At 30.2% G+C, this 18,755-nt stretch overlaps 3 protein-coding genes across 6 annotated transcripts; 1 reads left to right on the forward strand and 2 right to left on the reverse strand.

Moving 5' to 3' along the window:
- Positions 1 to 7: 7 nt before the first annotated feature.
- On the reverse strand, positions 8 to 3,070 carry mTTF (mitochondrial transcription termination factor). Its single transcript, XM_074132285.1, has 6 exons — positions 2,596 to 3,070; positions 2,382 to 2,530; positions 2,180 to 2,276; positions 1,965 to 2,115; positions 1,171 to 1,420; positions 8 to 905 (listed from the first exon to the last, which is right to left on the reverse strand). The coding sequence occupies exons 1-6, from the start codon at positions 2,984 to 2,986 to the stop codon at positions 774 to 776; spliced, it is 1,170 nt and encodes a 389-aa protein (XP_073988386.1). The 5' UTR covers positions 2,987 to 3,070; the 3' UTR covers positions 8 to 773.
- Positions 3,071 to 3,253: 183 nt separating this feature from the next.
- On the forward strand, positions 3,254 to 6,795 carry LOC141456364 (pre-mRNA-splicing factor CWC25 homolog). The gene is made up of 6 exons (XM_074132286.1): positions 3,254 to 3,515; positions 3,583 to 3,746; positions 3,918 to 4,322; positions 4,415 to 4,635; positions 5,357 to 5,422; positions 6,450 to 6,795. Exons 1-6 carry the CDS (start codon positions 3,395 to 3,397, stop codon positions 6,562 to 6,564), a joined length of 1,092 nt encoding a protein of 363 aa, XP_073988387.1. The 5' UTR covers positions 3,254 to 3,394; the 3' UTR covers positions 6,565 to 6,795.
- Positions 6,796 to 9,060: 2,265 nt separating this feature from the next.
- LOC141456359 (NAD-dependent protein deacylase-like) lies at positions 9,061 to 15,142 on the reverse strand. Of its 4 annotated transcripts, XM_074132280.1 has the most exons (9): positions 14,989 to 15,080; positions 14,819 to 14,894; positions 14,369 to 14,646; positions 13,101 to 13,315; positions 12,800 to 12,942; positions 12,337 to 12,487; positions 12,193 to 12,264; positions 9,532 to 9,792; positions 9,061 to 9,426 (listed from the first exon to the last, which is right to left on the reverse strand). In XM_074132280.1, the coding sequence occupies exons 3-9, from the start codon at positions 14,630 to 14,632 to the stop codon at positions 9,207 to 9,209; spliced, it is 1,326 nt and encodes a 441-aa protein (XP_073988381.1). In that variant the 5' UTR covers positions 14,633 to 14,646; positions 14,819 to 14,894; positions 14,989 to 15,080; the 3' UTR covers positions 9,061 to 9,206. The 4 variants fall into 4 exon arrangements, with proteins under 4 accessions (XP_073988381.1, XP_073988382.1, XP_073988380.1 ...); XM_074132281.1 differs by lacking the exons at positions 14,819 to 14,894; positions 14,989 to 15,080 and adding an exon at positions 15,113 to 15,142; XM_074132279.1 differs by lacking the exon at positions 14,819 to 14,894 and having other exon boundaries at positions 14,989 to 15,127.
- Positions 15,143 to 18,755: the final 3,613 nt, after the last annotated feature.

An 18,755-nucleotide genomic window follows, 5' to 3' on the forward strand; every position in this document is an offset into this window, starting at 1 on the left:
TTGGGAGCCCATATTTCAAAACTTACACTTAGTACTCAGGTATGTAACTTAAAAGTCTTTAAGACTACACTTAGTACTCAGGTATGTAACTTAAAAGTCTTTAAGAAGTCAAATAGTTTGAGACAGCAATATTGTCTTTCTTTAATAAAGTAGTTTGTAGCTTTAATAAATTTTGTGGAAAAAGATATACGTACCCCTAAGTAGATAAAACAATTTAAGCAAGTTAGTCGGACATCATTCTGAGATTTATCCATTCAAAAAAGAGATAACAGGAACAGAAGCAGAAGAGAAAAAGATAAAAAGCGTGTCTTTCCTAAAGATTAAGCGGGATAAAGTGAAGTATATGACAGAAACATAGCTGAAGTCATTTCTCTATAACTAATGATAAACCAAAGTCTGATGGTAGTTTAAAATCCGAAACCGGATTTTATAATTGCAATAATCATTGTAATTGCAATAAAATTAGGAAGAGTTTTGGTACACCGAAAAGGCGACTTTAAACAGAAACAGAAATTACATACTTAACCGGTAACATCAATGATAATTCAGCACTGCGGTACCAACTACATTTTCAATCTTTCCTTATGTAAGAGCATAGTTCAACAGCGCAAGAACGACTAACTAAATACTTCGACATGCAAATTTATAATAAGTTGACAAAAAGTTAGAAAGAAATAAATAATAAATGTTTAGTATTCCAAATTGTTATTCGCAGAGAAATAACTGGAAACGGAGGCAAAATTATTTTCCAATATTTTTATTTCTTGAAAACTTCATGTTTTTTCAGAGCCCTGACTTCTTTTCTTAACTTTCTGCAGGTAAAGTTCAAATGCCTTAACACTCATACATAACAAAGACAGCGATCGAGGCTCGTAATTTCTTTCACGTAGCATTCTTAGTCGATTCTGCAATGAAAAATTTAAATATTTTTTGAACTAAAATGCTGAAGAATTGTAAGAAACTTGAATTCATTTTCTAATAAATTTAAAGCAATAAATGAACATCACATGCAAAAATAGCGTATTAAAATAAAGCGCCATTTAGCTGGTTATTTATAAGATGAGGCAGTGAGAATCTTTATGAAGTTATTACAAACATACTGGAGAAATAAACATTGCAGAATTCTCATTGAAGAATAACTAGGAAATAGTGAATAGTAAAACATGATACCTGAATGGTAAAAATACTATGACAAAGTATCCTAGGTGTACAATAAATCTGATCGGTCGTAAAACCTTCACTGAGTAAATAATCCAAGGCTCCTCTTAACTTGGAAGTCTTTACGTTTAGCACTGCTGGATATTTTTTACTGAATGAAATTAACTGACTGTCATTCATTTTAAGACGATTGCGCAAATATTCTCTGGAATTCGTAAAAGGGAACATTGCAACTTTATTTTTTTCCCGATTTTCCCAAATCCTGGAAATAGAAATTGATAAAAATCTATAAGAACACAAAATCTTATCATTTTCACGCGTCAGTAAAGAAATATATTCTCAATTTATAAAAGAATGCAAAAATATTCAGATTTTTCTAGTTGAAATGGGCTAACTTCCATGTACCAATTTCACTTTTGAAAAACTCTTAAAATTGGAGAGGAATATAAACATAGTTGTCATTCCCTCGACATACTACCGCACCATGTATAAATCCGAATATCTGTACTACAATTAATTATCAATACTAACATTAATATGATTTTCTGTTATATAAAGAGGGGCTTTACCATTCCGTTCTTTTTTTGCAAAAGGTCAAAATGATATTGGTTCAATAACCGCACCCGCATTACTATACTACCTGCCCATCACTATATTGTTACCAAAAGAGAAAAAAATCTAACTTGGTATAGTTTTGCACAGAATTTATCAGTTCACCCAACCATTGTTTATTTAAAAAAAACAAAACAGATTATTAGTTATAAAAATTATTGGTGTATTTTATCTTTACTTTATGAATCACTTACGTATTTAAAGTTGAATCATCACATCGTAACATCCAACATTTTGTTGGAAGATTCAGAGATTTTACTTTTTCAACATTTGATTGTAATTTTTCAGCAGAATAAGACAAAATACAAAGGTCCCTCCTTAAATCTGCAATGTCTACACCGCTTCCTACAATAGTACATTTTTAGAAGAATATTTAAGCATAGTTCTTTTAAATGTACGAAATTTTTACCTGTAACAATTGATATTTTCTTCTGCAAGGTCGTTATCTTGGATTTTAAAAGAAAACGGTGTTTCCGCAAAGCATTCAACACATCCTTAGGAGAGCACTAACAATATACAGGAGATATTGTAATTATTTTTTTGTTTTGTTTTAATGAGATTATTATCAGCAACTTTGCAATTAAATTATCTGAATAATGGTGAATACCTGCCTTTAACAAAACAGCCATTTCAAAAATTTTATCTCTGTATTGTGTAATGATTTCAAAAGATTTATAGTCAATATCAGAGATATGAAGAAAAGTGGAAATCTCACTTTCATTCAGTTTTTCCAATAATTCAATGGATTCGTAAAATTTTTCTGCAATTGATTTTAAACATGAAAATCCCTATCAAGAGTTATGATTAATATTTACATTTTCTTACCCCTGCATTTAAGAAGTTCATTTTCTTTTACGGGTGTATTCCAAATTTCATAGCATTCTAGACCTTGCAAGCTATGATTAAACATTTCAAATCTTTTTTGAGCTAATTTGCCGTTTTGTGCATTGAAAAGATTTGTCGCTTTAGAAAACAGATAATTTTTGATTACAAAGCACTTTTTTTCTCTTTTAGGATTAATAATTAAATGGTGATCCCGACTTAAAAGACCATACAAAAATCGAGTACTATCAAGTGTTTTCAAACCAAATAATCTTAACTCCTTAAAAATCATTTTCTTTGAAAACTGAAAAGAAATAGTAATTGTGAAAAATGTTTCAGAATACGGTTGGGTTTTGATTCCACTTAATTTACTAACACTAGATAATAAGTTCATTTGTAACTTCACAACCGTAAATTCTATGCGATTCCAGTTTCATGTGTATACTGTATATAAACATCAGGTAGGTTAAAGTTTATAAACTTATCGAAAAACTTAACCTTATTTAAACATTTGTTGGGTTATAGAATTCAAATTCAGTGTATCATACTTATTAGAACTTAACTTACTTTGCTTAACTTGTTAGAAAGATTGTTTTTTGTTGTACCTATCTAGTTCTAACAAAGTTTACAACGTTAAAATTTGCAATTAGTTTTTTTTTTTAATAATTGCAAAGCGAAAAAGAAATCTAATATGTTGTGAATGAAGGTTTAGTTTTATAAGTTTTGTTTTTATAAGAATTGGTAAAGTAGATTTTATATAAATAATTTAATTTTTATCATAAAAAGAAAGCAAAATTTAAATATGGAGTGGATGTATAAAGACTCAAGTGACACAGTAGACAGAGAAGAATATCTTCTGGGGAGAGCTATTGATAAGAACATTGAATCTCAACTCTCCGGATCTTTTAATGAAGTGGATAAAGGTAATTTAAAACGGTAGTATGATAGTGATTTTTTAAGAAATTTTCTAATTTTTCCGTACTAATGCAGATATTACTCCTGCTTCAATATTTACAAACTCATGCAGTAATATACAAGTTGATGTAATACGCAAATTAAAAGAAGATCCTCTGGAACAGATTCGTCAAAAAGAATTAGAAACTAGAAAACAATTACTTAAGAATCCAGTTAAATTAAAGAAAATCCAAAATATGGTAAGATGTATATCTATGTATATAAAATTTGTTTAATGTTTAAATTGGACTTTACAATTTTTCATTTATGTTAAATTTTTGTTTGGATACTGCTCTTGAAATTTACCTGGGATTGGAGCAATATGTACTTTATGAATATCTCAAATACCTTTTTTTCTTTTTCTTTTGTAGTTAAAAGCCAAGGAAGAAATGGTTCTCAAGAAAAAGGCAAAGAAACAAAAAAAAAAATCTCAAGATAGATCAATCGACGAGCTTCTCACTTCTAAGTACCTTAAGCTTAAAGAGAAACTTGGTGGTAAGAATTTGGTTGAACTAGGCAAGAGTTCTACATTGCAGGAAGGTAGGGTTCGTAGTGATGGAAGAAGTAAAAAAAAGAAAGAAAAAAGAAAATCTTTGAGTGAATCATCTACTACTTCAGAATATAGTTCGAGTTCCAGTGAAGAAGAAGAAGAGATATGTAAAAGAGATAACAAAACTAAACAATGTGTGGCGAAGGACAACAAATCGAAAAGTTCTTTCAAACGAAATATTGGACTTGAAGAACGTAAGCCAGGTGGCAAGCGTTACGGGCTCGATGTAAGAGTAATACTTAATATAGATGGAAAAATTGTAATTTTTTTATTTTAGCTTTTATTTTTAATTGCATTGTTGAAAATTTATATTGCTAGCCCAGAGGTCAGGATAGGAGTAACTCTTTGAAACCATCAAAAGCAAGTGGTTTCAGTTCATATGCTTACAATGAAATGAGAGAGGCGAAATGCGATTTACCAAATAAATCTTTATCTAAGAGGCGGGCAAAACTTTCAGAAGAAGAGAAAGCGAAACGTCTAAAAGAAATGACACAAAATGTAACTTGGAGAAATCAGCTAACAAAAAAAAGTGTTAAAAGGTATGGTGAAGAAGTAAACAAAAAATAATTTTCTTTGCTGTTTAAATAACATTAAATTATTAATAAACATTTCCCTACAAATCTTCTATCTTTTTTAGTTGTAGGCTGTCGTAGACTATAAAGACTGTGTGATTTATTTAAATGCTTGAAAGAAACTATTAATTAAAAAACTTAATGGACTGTAAACATTCTAGATATAAACTTGAAATGGTGTTGTAATTTCATAATTTCTATTTTCTTGAAAAGTTTTTAGATCAGCCATAGTTTTAAAAAAGTTAAGTTTTTAGAGGTTGTGCCCTAAATTCGGGTGATTTTCGAAATATATTTTTATAGACCGATTTTTTCGGCAGTTTCTCTTGCTAACCTAGTGTAACAACAGAACAGAACCATAATTCAAGAATATTCAAATGTTTCGCTTATTCTGAAAATCGCAAAATAAAATATGAAACTTTTCATGAAGTTGTTAAGATATATAATATTAAATTTAAAAGGAAAAATTGTTCCTTAAGCAACAATTATATCGCTAGAAAATAATATATTTAGATTACCAATAGCTATTCAAGCATAAAAGGTTTATGCACAGAATAATTTTTTATCATATTTTGATACGTACTTTTGCTATTATTCATCTGTAATTTTTCACAAGCTGCTCAAGCTCCTAAGTGTCAATATTTTAAAAAGTATTTCGTTAATTGATACAAATATAATTCTATTTTTGCAGGTTTAAAGAAGAAGAAAAGAAAGAGAAAGAAGTTAATGAGAAAGAATTCGATGATGGATTCCTCAGGTAATTTATTAAACTAGAAATTGTCCAATCTCTTTATTTATTATCAAATCTCCATCTGGTGCCAGCTCTTTGAAGCAGTTTGCCTTAGCCTGTTTTTAAATGTAAATTTACCTGGAGATATACATCGCAACTTTAATCCAAGGGTTCATTATAGAGTTCTTGTTTTAGAATAGTACTAACTTGTTCATTTCGTAGATCACCATTTGTGAGGAGCAGTGCACCTACATTTTTTCAAGAGAATATTTTATTCATACCGATTAAAAGTATTCTACTTTTTTATTTCTTGCAATTTATTCAAGTTCCTTTAGCTCCTTAGTCTTCAACGGCGCGATCCTGGATTATAGTTGGAAACAAGTATTCTCATTCCTGAAGAGGTCGTTAGTAGTCGCCATTAGCCTGTTCCCATCATGCACCTTTGATCTTTCCTTAATATCCTAGGAGCTTCTTACAGCTCACTGTCCGGTGATGGACAGTGTTGTCTGTAACGAGAGAACACTGTCCGGAGGCCAGCAGTGCACTGGAAAAAGCTCCGGGCACTAATGACCTCAGCTGTTGATGCGCAAAAAAAAAAAAAAAAAAAAAACGCCGTAGTAATAGATGTATGCTCTTAATTGTGGAAAAATATGCATGCTTAGGTAAAGAAATATTTAATTTGAAATCATATCTAGACTGGCCATATACCCAAAACAGTACATTTTTATTTGATTCTTAAAAACATAATTATAAAAATGAATTATGAATTTTTCTCCTCTTAGAATAGTGATTCTACGGGTTAAAAATGTATGTGTGTTTACGACGCTGAGAATCTCATTTCAGATTGATTTACATTGAACGCATTATTAGAGAATTGAGTATAGAAATCACGAGATGGTTTCTCCTTGTTCATAGTTTTGGAATATAATATATTTATTTAGTATAAGTAAAAAGATTATTTCATTTTATTGTCTAAACTGATCTTAATTAAAATTAATAATACTGAGCAGAAATGTAAGTTTTTATATGTAGAATATATATGTTGTTTTTGAAGGAGACAAATGGCGCTTGCTACTTCACATGCTACAGTCCATGAAAGAATAAAATCTAACGTTAACAACATCCAGCGTTCAGAAAGGCATATGAGTGAAAACTTTGCACGAAGATGATAATTTTCTTGCCTCACATTGGTTTTTTCAAGAGGATGCCAACTCTACATGAAAGTAGATTTTCTATTTATATAAAATGTAGTATTCATGTAAATAATATTTTAATTTTTGTTTAAACACTCAATTTTATTCTTTCTATTTCTTATTTATATATATACTTGCACCATTAATTGGAAGTAATTTTGCATAGTAGCGAGTATAAAGAATTAATGAAAAACTTATAATGAATTTAATGAATGTTTTGTCCCATTCACTGGTTTTTGGAAAATTCGATGTCTAGCCGCTTAAAACGTGACACGAAAGAAACCTACGCCACTTTCAAGTCCTTAATTTATTTATTTTTAATTTTCGGTGCATCGACTGCTATGGACATTGCTAAACATTTTTTAAAATAAGTTACTTAATTTGTATGTGTAAGTTTTTGCCTCCACAGAGAAGCCCTGGTGTCGCAAGAGAATTGAATCATTAGCTCATATAAATTTTAGAAAAGACGTCTTAAAATTATAAATAAAAGGCCTCAGCTCCTAAAATTTTTTGACGATTTATTTTCTGAAATGGGAATTAGAGCATCAAAATAAAAATAATAGCTTTTTCAGATATGTATAAGAGAAAAAAGAATACAGAATATGTTAAAAGTAGAAAGTCAAAGGTTAGGTAAATGTAAAAATTCAGTTATTGAGCTGAGCATTGAATGAGCAAAATAATCCTTAATTACCTCATTGAAAATGTGCATTTATTTTAATTCCTCTCATTTACCAGGAAAATTTAAGCTTAAATAAGTAATTTTATTTATAAAATAAATTTATATCTTGAAATGGCCATTTTTCCTAGCTTATTTTGCAACCAACTCTTTTTCATATCAGGATCAATTTTAAGTTGAAAATGAGAAAACTTCCACCCTTAGAAAATATCGTTCATTTCATCTGTGTGCATGGTTTTTCTATTTCAGCCAGGTTTCCACTCTCAGGGGTTAATTCGTTAGTTAGGTATAGAGAATTTTTGCGTTAAAAGTTTCTTTCCTAAGCTATCAGTTGTTAAATTCATTAGAAGTGTCTAGCCTTAATAAGATGTTTTAAAACTTGAGGATCTATATAGTATGCTCCAAACATATCTCAAATTCATCTAATAATCCTAAAGGGTTTTTAGCAGGGTCTTGAGGATGTCCAAAATTTTATTTTAACTCTGTATAGAGGGATGTTTGTTAAATTTCCTGGAGAAAAAAAGCTTCCAGTTTTTTATTACAAAAAGTAATGTCAATAAGATTTTCTTAAACCACTATTAATAAAAAACCTTTATTAAGAAAATATATACCAATTGAATTATTTATCCACACCGAGACAATAGTTATTTTTTTATACGCTTATATGTTAAACATCTATAACTGTAATACTTGTGAAGTATTATTATTAAAACAAAATATATTATTGATAATTAACTGAACTTAATTTTTTTTCTAATTCAAACTTAAATGCATAAACTTAATATTAACATAAAACAATTTTAATGCTAATCATCTTCATAAAAATCAGTCAGTTATAATCATGATCATGACTAAATATTAAAAAGAATTAACAATAATATGTTCCAAAAATAGTTTTTTTATCTACTGGATTTTCAGTTTCCAAAGAATACCTTTTTTTTTTTTTTAAATTTATAGCGCATCAACATTTAGATGTTAAGACTTTTTAGATTATATGCATTAGAGCCTTCTCAATAATTGCCATAGACAATGCTTTTCACTAAGCAGAAGCATTTGTTAAAAGAAAATCTAACCAATAAATATTGTTACCTAAAACGTGAGAATTAGTGTGAGATAAAGTAATATGAAATGATCACAACCAAATTTTAATCAAGGGATGGCAAATTCGTGTGACTTGTATGATTGTGCATTAATTTCTTATAAGCACAAAAACTTGAAAGAGTTTGAACAGCCATCTCGACAGTAAAGAATTAGGATAGAAAATTATTTCAATTACTTTGAACCTAAAATACCATAACTTAAAATCTGTTAGGTAATCGTAATAAATTTTATTTATCCTCTACATATAAGGTAGGTATTTGTTGGAAATAAATATTATTTCTACTATAGTAAATCTTTCCAATTCAAAATTTATTTATGAGTAAATATTTTACTTTAAAAATTATACCTTTTCGTTACTTTTGTTTCTGCCGCAATTATAAAAGGATAACAAGCGAAGAAAAATGAAATCATTTGAATGTATTAACGATAAAACAGAGATAAATAAATGCATTTACTATTTTAAATGATTGCTTAAGAAATTATTATTTTAATTAATGTAATTATTATTACTTTACTTTAAACATGATGAACAAGTAAGGGGTTTTTATTTTTAAAACTAAAAAACTGGTTGCAGAAACCATAAAAAACTCTGTTTTGACTGTAAGGAAACTCTTTACATTCTTTAACTTAAAAAAAATTGTTTTGATGTTTTTAACTTAGTCTGTACAAAATGCTCCATCTTATTTCTTAAAAAATTCTTATTAAACTAAAATCATTGCATTACATTACAATGAATCATTAAATTATAAAATTGATAATCCTTGCGAACCAAGGCTAGGAATGGTTTTATTTTGCCTCATAATGAGACGTAACCATATTTTTCATATTTTCAAAATCTTAACTATCCTTTAGAAGGGGGAGTTTTTGGTGGTTTTAACAATCCAATAGATCGTAGATATCTGACCAAAAAGGGTGTGCAAGCGAAAGTAATGCTAAACCGAACTGGAGCTAAAACTTTATTAACAGCATAGGCCATAACGAATGTACTGGCACCAGTAGCAATTTCACCACTTCTTCCTGACAGACCAACCTTTTCAATTAGCCAAGTTAGTTCTAAACCGCTGAAAATGATAAAAAAAAACAAACAAATTTTATAAACAGGAAATTAATTATTTTTTTATATTTAATGTTATTTCAATATTTGGTTCAATGAAGCAATAAAATACCTTGAAAAAGCTGCATATAATCCACCTAACATTACCATTGATATACCAATATGAAACACTATGACAGTTGCGCCGTAGTCTCTCATAGCTATTTTTAACTTAGCCTTCATTGATGCTTTTCCTTCGTCTTTGTCTTTTGAATTTAATTTCTCATTGATTGGAAAAGACGAATCATCACTTAGAGGTTTTTGTTGTTTCACATCTGTGCTCATCATCCTATGTGGTGCAAATGATACGTTTTTTTTGTTGCTACTAATGTTTCTGCAAAAATTACAAATAAAAATGGCCATTATAAATTTTCAAGAAAATAAAAGGGTAGAATGTTTTCAATCTATCCTCTTGTACTTTTATGTTATAAACTATGTAAATATTTCTACTTCTTTTTAACCATAAAGCATTGCATGTAACAAGCTCCTTGCTATTTCGTAGATTTTAACTGTCATAACATGAAATATAGTTGTTTCTAATCGCTTACAGATTTTCATCCATCACCAGACGTTGATTTATAGTGTATAGCAATTGATCTCCACTAAGTTTTTATTACTCAAAATACTTGCAGACACATGACCACAATGTACGACAGAAACACAGACCATATTTACATTTATTGATACTCATTACATTTATGAATGTAATGGGGCTCAAAATCTTGTTTACAATTTACACTTCAACGATTTCTTAATAATTACAAACTAAGTATTTATCCTTATTTTTACTTAAGTAGGTAATTTACCTGAGTAAAATTAATTTTTTAATCATTCTCGGGGACGTGCAATTTTTAGTTACCTCTGTCATAATTGCCAATAAATTTGTAAAAATACCATCCATATAACTTTAATGGTCAACAAAATTATGGTTAGAACTCGGAAGTTTTAACAGAAAGAACTACTTTACAGAGCTAGCTGGTGAATCGGTTAACATTTTCTTGAAAAGGGCTTCTGTGAATTTTATTTACGATGCACATAGTTCACTCAATAAATTTTAAATGAAATTTTAGGGAAAATAATTATAATAGAGTTCTGGTGCATATGAATTTCACTCAACGTAGCAGACATACCTGCAGCTCCAATGAAATCATTGCACTAACAGATCATGGGTTAAACCACATTAATCTGGAAAAAAAAATTTGTGGGACTTCCACACTGTTTATTTAATTAATTACATTTGAATGTTCAGTAGTAAATTCTAACGTTAGATTATTTGAAATTATGGTTTTACAAACCAAATATGACTTAAAATGCGATTATGAAAAAAAATTGAACATTGAGAATTGTAGTTGAGATGGTTGATTAAATTTTTTTTTTGTTTCAACTGAGAAATATGTTTGAAATAAAAATAAATCCGCTGTTAAATCAAGCTTACGCTACTCTGAAACTTTATAAAAAGCATTTTTGAAGGTATATATAGAGATGGTTAGTAATGATTATGATGGTTATAAAGAGATAATGGTTAGTAAAAATAAAAATTCTCGGATTGTATGCCTAAGTAATTTGTCAATCTGGGTGAAGAACTTGGCACATTATAAGAAAAAACATTTTCATCAGGAATGGAAAATAGTTGTTATACGTACAAAGGAGAAAAGGCCAGATTGCTGGCAATGTAAAGTTACGAGGCTTATTGATACAGGCTGGCATCATCTGAACTATTAACACGAGTTGAGAAATATATTTTTAGTTATTCTTGCTTGTTCATTAAAAAAAGTATTGCAGAGTAAACAAATATCTTCACCTAACCCTAAAAAGTTAACATGTGGATCCTTAATTTATAATTTACTTGATGGGTCTGAGAAGATGTTGAGTCTAATTTTAGCCTCAAACGAGTTCCTTTAAGAAAACAGCCAGTTTCGAAACAAGATCATTATTTATTTTCTAGGTGCTACAGTGAAAATGATTTGTCATTACCAATATTGAAATAAATAATACATTTATGTCATCACAAAATTGGATTCTCAGCTTAGCGCTTTAAAATGCACTATATTTTCCAGTGATTGCAAGCACATTTTGAGGCCAATGATGTCCAAAAAATGTATGAAACACAAACCCCTTAATGACTACCACGGCGCAGCGTTTTAATAAAAAAATTCGGACCTTAAATCTCAAAATGACGCAGCTAAATCATTGTCAGAACAAAGAACAATAATAGAAATATAGAAGTTGGTTAAAAACAAGTCAAATAAAATAAAGTAAGAAGTCAACAAGTAAGATGAATGTGTCATTACGTTTCTCACCAATAGCTGAAAAAAGCCAAATACACATATGAAACTTGGAACAAACTGGAGATTATTTCACTTTAGACATTTGTATGGACCAGTAATAACCGACTATAATAACAAGTATACAACAAAATTCAGTTTGAAACGGTTTGATAAGAGAAAAGCAATAAAACAAACGAAATAAAATATTATTTATTTGTAAACAAACAATTCTGAAACAAATTTTCATACCCATTTGTTGCTAATGTGCAGCTAGAATATAAAAAATCATAATAACTTTTCTAATTTTTTATATTTTAAGCAACAACGTACATTATTATCATGAAACTGGCTGCATAACAAATTTAATAATCCAAATAAATAGGGAAATATCACTAACTTTAAGATATCCTCTGCTTTATCACATACATAGCAACAAAGAAAATAAAATTTAAAATATAACGACTCACATGTTCAAAGGGTCGTAAATATCCTTGAGCACTTCAGGAATAGTTTCAGTGCATGGTCCTTCAAAATGAAACCTAAATATAGGAATATTATTTATAAAGCATAAAAACAAATTTTAATTTCTTTAAAGTTGTAATGTGTATTACTTGAAAAGGTGAGTAGCTGCAGTTGATTCGAGATTGAATTCAGCTACTGGAATACCTCTAGCAGCTAGTGTTGGAGCGTACATGGCAGCTGGGTACACTACAGAAGAGGTACCGACAATTAAACATGCATCACACAAGTCCAACTCGTAGTCTAGAAAAATAATGCCAAGTTGAGATTAAAAACATGTAAGAAAAGGTTAGAGAAATATAATTTTCCTTCTTAGCGTAATTATATTAGGAGATAAGTTACCTAATAAATAACAGAACTTAATTAATTAGCTTCTTTCTCAATAACAAGTGAAACTAAAACTTCTATTTACAAAACCTCTGGAACATTGATTAACCCTTATAATTAATATTTAATTGCATTATATTAGGAGTTACGCAATATGCTATTGAATATAAAGTTTACCAGATTTATTTAATTTAAACCTCATTTTTATTTTTTGATAGAAGGGCTTACCTGCTCTACTTAATGTGTCTTCATGCAAATTTTCACCAAACCAGACGATGTAAGGTCTAAGAAGACCTTTGCAATTGTTATTTTTACATCTCGGTAAATCCTCAAGAGGTATATCTTTCTGAGAGCCTTCAGTAATTGGATCCCTGACATAAAGTACTCATAGAAAAACAAGAAATGAATAAGCTGAAGAATTTTTACCAAGTATAGCTTGTACTTTATATATTTAATGCAAATCCCATACCCTGCTATGAAGTAAGCATGTCAAAAGCATTGATTAAATAAATAAATTACAAATACACACCCTCTACCTTGAAGTGAAGGACATATGGGAGAGTCATAGTACGTGTCCATGGTATGGCATTTCAGGCATAGAGTTTTGTAGAGAGAACCATGTAATTCAACTACTTCTTTCGATCCAGCTCTCTGATGTAATCCATCTATATTTTGTGTAATCACCGTTAATCGACGCCCCATTTCCATCAAACGTTTTTCAGCTTCGGCCAAAGCAATGTGTGCCTGAAGTGGAAATAAATAGCATGATTTTTTCTTTAACAAAAAGGTACATAATTTTAATGATCTACTTTGGTAACAATTGGAAAAAAAAAAAAAAAAAATAGTTATTTTAATAAATCCCATAAATACATTCGGAGCTGCAATGAAATCAGTAACTTATTTCATCTTAGTTATAAGTTATATTGAACTTAGTTATAGGTCTTAAAAACATTTTATATAATATAGAAAAGTTTCGTCACGGAAGAGGCTCAAAATTTCCAGAAACAATTCCCGAAATGTTGTTAATATAAATTTATGGTTACTTAAGCATAACTTAAATGTTGGTACAAACATTTCGATTAGCTTGGATCAAGAATACAGAATGCAATAAAAAGTATGAGTATGCTCCTAATAATTCATTTCAACAGAGTTGGTAGGAGAAAAATTGAATCGCTCAACTTATTACATTTCTTAATTAGATTAGATTTTTTGTGGTTAGTTTAAGTTCGTTAGCGTTAGCCTGATGAGGTTATCAGTGGATGGAGAACATAGCGTTTTACATAGCTTTAAAATATTACTCAGTATGTTTGTGATGGCTAAACAGAAATTGCTCTTCATTAACTATCAAGGGTCACCATGTGTACTTTTGAAGAATGTCCAAACGAGTATACAGAGACTGGGTTGGTTGATCTCCACAGACAAATATACACAATAATAAAAATTCAGAATTCATGCCTTATAATTGACAAGATTGTCTTACTAAATTGATTTGCCCTCTCTGAATCTAAGCTCTCAGCACCTCTCCTCGCAATTCTATTGATAAGTATGCATATTTTCAAATAGGATTTCACCCACTTTGTGTACAAAAAAAGAGAGGTAATTGCTTGCTGTTCATGTGGACTTCTGCTTACACTGAATATGCCGAGTGAGTACCTATCTTACTTTACTTTGTTCAACTATACACAATACTCTTCAAAAGTGGAGATTGTTTGAATGTGAGAGTTTTCATTAAAGCGACACTAAGACTGTAAATGTATCTTTTACGACAAAGTATTTCGGAACAAGTTAAAAAATTACCTTATTCGGTTGTTTGTTGAGAACTAGTTCTCTTCGATAGTGATAAAACTCCCATACTAAAGATGGATTACGCTTAAATGCTCCTACAGATGCAAGATCTTGTGATCTATAAGTACGCCAAAAGCCGCCGGGTCCTCTAAATGTTGGTATTCCAGACTCCGCAGATATTCCAGCACCAGTCAACACGACTATATTCTTCGCACGAGAGAGTATAGATTTCAGTTTGGCAAGCTCTGCTTTTGTGGCGGCAATCCCAGAAGCCATTCTTCTCTTAATTTCTGCGATTACATTAAAAAATATTAGATATTACTTCAAAATATAAGGCATGCTTCATAACGTCAACTTTACTTTTCAGGAGTTACTTAGTGGTGATTAATAAAAAAAACAGTATTAAACCAAAGTAAGTGCTGTGTTCGTGAACTTGTGGCATATAGTATGATTGTGTGATACCTATTCAATAAGTATAAATTAATTCCATATCATCAAGGTTAAAGGCCAACTTGGAGAGTCCCGCACACATGTAATTCTACGATAAAATGGAAATAAAGAACTGAAAAGTAAAATGCTAGAAACACAGATGTCTCGTAATGAGCTTTATCATATTTAGAAAATAAGTTTACATTTGTAAAAAATGTCCTTTATTCCATTACATAACAGAAGCCCTTATGATCTATATCAATCACAAGTCACAAGTCACAAGGTCACAACCCCTAACAGCTGTTCCAGTTGGCACTTTGCACCTACCTTGCTATTCGATATTCGTTTTCGCTACTCACTAGTGATGGGCTATTTGAGCGGACTCGTTCCATTGGAACGAGTCCGATGGTGGAACGAGTTGATTCAAATCCCTATTTTTAAAAAAAGTGATTCCGCCCCGCCCCAAAAAATTTAGGCAAATAAAAATGAAAATGAGGCAGCAGAAGGTTTGGAACGATTAAACATAAGAACAAATGTCACGCAATTTATTATATTATTATATCATTAAATGTTAGCTTTCCCAGTTAATAACAAAACTATATTTCTTTAACACACATTGAGTACTATCCCTAATTTCCAATTGCTCTGATAAATATAAAATTAACAACGTAATACAAATATTAACACAAAAATAGGCTAGTCAAATATAAATTAAAGCAATGCAGTTTTGTCATTATCTAGCTTGACCACTAGAAGACTGGAGTTAACTTACTTCAAGAGTATTCAAGGTAGAGAAACGGAAATGGGTAGGAAATTATTCCATAAAAATTCTAACCCTTCAAAATTATAATTACTCATAATATTTATTTACTAAGAATTGAATATCAAGCTTTTAAAATATTATCTTATTGTTTTACAAAAAGAAAAAGCTGTGTGCTTAATCTTAAACTTAGCGCTGGACACTTACTCTCATCTTCATTGGCGTAAGTTTGAACGTGTACATGTCAGCTAGACGGTCAAAGTAAAACTGGGCCAAAATTTAGTATTACCTAACTGGTTTACTTAGTGTAGTATCCCTCCCACTCTATCACCTATTTCACAAACATTCATCGATTAAAAATATTTTTTAGTTAAATATTCGTTTCATTGGAATACAAAAAACATTATAACGCTTTCTTAAGATGATTTGAATTTTTAAAATTTGTTTTTGTCCATTACTCTTATAAAATACGAAGAATTTCAAATAAAATATAATATACAAACACAGAATGATCTAGTGTGCAGGTGGAGTCAGTCGTAGTTACCATGACAACGGAACCGTTAAACGACTCCGGCCCAGCTCTAGCATTTTCATTGGTTAAATCCACTGGAGTTGGTGGAGTCGAATCCGGAGTGATTTAAATCCTTTTGAAACCGGACTCGTTCCATTTTTTCGTTCACTGAATCTAGCCAATAGAAATTGCTGGAGCTGGAACCGGAGTTGTTTAACGGTTCCATTGCTATGGTAACGAGGACTGACTCCACCTGCACACTAGATCATTGTGTTTGTATATTATATTTTATTTGAAATTCTTCGTATTTTATAAGAGTAATGGACAAAAACAAATTTTAAAAATTAAAATCATCTTAAGAAAGCGTTATAATGTTTTTTGTATTCAAATAAAACGAATATTTAACTAAAAATTATTTCCAATCGATGAATGTTTGTGAAATTGGTGATAGAGTGGGAGGGATACTGCAGTAAGTAAACCAATTAGGTAATACTAAATTTTGGCTCAGTATTACTTTGACTGTCTCACGGTCATGTACACGGTTAAACTTACCCAATGAAGATAAGAATAAGAGTGTCCAGCGCTATGTTAAAGATTAAGCACACAGCTTTTTCTTTTCGTAAGATAATGAGATAATATTTTTAAAGCTTGATATACAAGTCCTAGTAAATAAATATTTCTTTATTTATGAGTAATTATCATTTTGCTTGAAGGGTTAGATTTTTTTTTATGGGAATAATTTCCTACCCATTTCCGTTTCTCTATCTTGGATCCTCTTGAAGCACATTAACTCCAGTCTTCCAGTGGTCAAGCTAGATAATGACTAAACAGCATTGCTTTAATTTTTATAATTGACTAGTCTATTTTTATGTTAATTTTATATTTATCAGTGCAATTGGAAATTAGGGATAGTACTCAATGTGTGTTAAAGAAATATAGTTTTGTTATTAACTGGGAAAGCTAACATTTAATGATATTTTTTAATAAATTGGGTGACAATGTTACTAATGCATAGGGTAAGTACAGAGACCGGAATCGGTGAACGAGTTGTTGGAATCGATTCCAACAACTCGTTCACCGATTCCGGTCTCTGTACTTACCCTATGCATTAGTAAAAATGTCACGCAATTTATTAAAAAATATCATTAAATGTTAGCTTTCCCAGTTAATAACAAAACTATATTTCTTTAACACACATTGAGTACTATCCCTAATTTCCAATTGCACTGATAAATATAAAATTAACAACGTAACACAAAAATTAACATAAAAATAGACTAGTCAATTATAAAAATTAAAGCAATGCTGTTTAGTCATTATCTAGCTTGACCACTGGAAGACTGGAGTTAACGTGCTTCAAGAGGATCCAAGGTAGAGAAACGGAAATGGGTAGGAAATTATTCCATAAAAATTCTAACCCTTCAAAATTATAATTACTCATAATATTTATTAACTAAGAATTGAATATCAAGCTTTTAAAATATTATCTTACGAAAAGAAAAAGCTGTGTGCTTAATCTTTAACATAGCGCTGGACACTCTTATTCTTATCTTCATTGGGTAAGTTTAACCGTGTACATGACCGTGAGACAGTCAAAGTAACACTGAGCCAAAATTTAGTATTACCTAATTGGTTTACTTACTGCAGTATCCCTCCCACTCTATCACCAATTTCACAAACATTCATCGATTGGAAATAATTTTTAGTTAAATATTCGTTTTATTTGAATACAAAAAACATTATAACGCTTTCTTAAGATGATTTTAATTTTTAAAATTTGTTTTTGTCCATTACTCTTATATAATACGAAGAATTTCAAATAAAATATAATATACAAACACAATGATCTAGTATGCAGGTGGAGTCAGTCCTCGTTACCATAGCAATGGAACCGTTAAACAACTCCGGTTCCAGCTCCAGCAATTTCTATTGGCTAGATTCAGTGAACGAAAAAATGGAACGAGTCCGGTTTCAAAAGGATTTAAATCACTCCGGATTCGACTCCACCAACTCCAGTGGATTTAACCAATGAAAATGCTAGAGCTGGGCCGGAGTCGTTTAACGGTTCCGTTGTCATGGTAACTACGACTGACTCCACCTGCACACTAGATCATTCTGTGTTTGTATATTATATTTTATTTGAAATTCTTCGTATTTTATAAGAGTAATGGACAAAAACAAATTTTAAAAATTCAAATCATCTTAAGAAAGCGTTATAATGTTTTTTGTATTCCAATGAAACGAATATTTAACTAAAAAATATTTTCAATCGATGAATGTTTGTGAAATAGGTGATAGTGTGGGAGGGATACTACACTAAGTAAACCAGTTAGGTAATACTAAATTTTGGCCCAGTTTTACTTTGACCGTCTAGCTGACATGTACACGTTCAAGCTTACGCCAATGAAGATGAGAGTAAGAGTGTCCAGCGCTAAGTTTAAGATTAAGCACACAGCTTTTTCTTTTTGTAAAACAATAAGATAATATTTTAAAAGCTTGATATTCAATTCTTAGTTAATAAATATTATGAGTAATTATAATTTTGAAGGGTTAGAATTTTTATGGAATAATTTCCTACCCATTTCCGTTTCTCTACCTTGAATACTCTTGAAGTAAGTTAACTCCAGTCTTCTAGTGGTCAAGCTAGATAATGACAAAACTGCATTGCTTTAATTTATATTTGACTAGCCTATTTTTGT

The sequence above is a fragment of the Rhodnius prolixus genome, unplaced genomic scaffold (genome assembly GCF_049639745.1).
Source record: "Rhodnius prolixus isolate KJV_2025 unplaced genomic scaffold, Rpr scaffold_4, whole genome shotgun sequence".
Classification (NCBI taxonomy): Eukaryota; Metazoa; Arthropoda; class Insecta; order Hemiptera; family Reduviidae; genus Rhodnius; species Rhodnius prolixus.

What these genes read in the sequence shown, in the direction of transcription:
- mTTF (XM_074132285.1), bottom strand. Translation starts at nt 2,986, where the DNA reads ATGAACTTATTATCTAGTGTTAGTAAATTAAGTGGAATCAAAACCCAA. An exon ending in GAAAATATCAATTGTTACAG is followed by an intron (nt 2,116 to 2,179) that starts GTAAAAATTTCG and finishes GTACTATTGTAG; the next exon opens with GAAGCGGTGTAGACATTGCA. An exon ending in ATAGTATTTTTACCATTCAG is followed by an intron (nt 906 to 1,170) that starts GTATCATGTTTT and finishes TTTTCATTGCAG; the next exon opens with AATCGACTAAGAATGCTACG.
- LOC141456359 (XM_074132281.1), bottom strand. Translation starts at nt 14,632, where the DNA reads ATGGCTTCTGGGATTGCCGCCACAAAAGCAGAGCTTGCCAAACTGAAA. An exon ending in AGACACATTAAGTAGAGCAG is followed by an intron (nt 12,488 to 12,799) that starts GTAAGCCCTTCT and finishes TTATTTTTCTAG; the next exon opens with ACTACGAGTTGGACTTGTGT. An exon ending in ATTTACGACCCTTTGAACAT is followed by an intron (nt 9,793 to 12,192) that starts GTGAGTCGTTAT and finishes TAATTTTTGCAG; the next exon opens with AAACATTAGTAGCAACAAAA.
- LOC141456364 (XM_074132286.1), top strand. Translation starts at nt 3,395, where the DNA reads ATGGAGTGGATGTATAAAGACTCAAGTGACACAGTAGACAGAGAAGAA. An exon ending in TAAAGAAAATCCAAAATATG is followed by an intron (nt 3,747 to 3,917) that starts GTAAGATGTATA and finishes TTTCTTTTGTAG; the next exon opens with TTAAAAGCCAAGGAAGAAAT. An exon ending in TTCGATGATGGATTCCTCAG is followed by an intron (nt 5,423 to 6,449) that starts GTAATTTATTAA and finishes TTGTTTTTGAAG; the next exon opens with GAGACAAATGGCGCTTGCTA.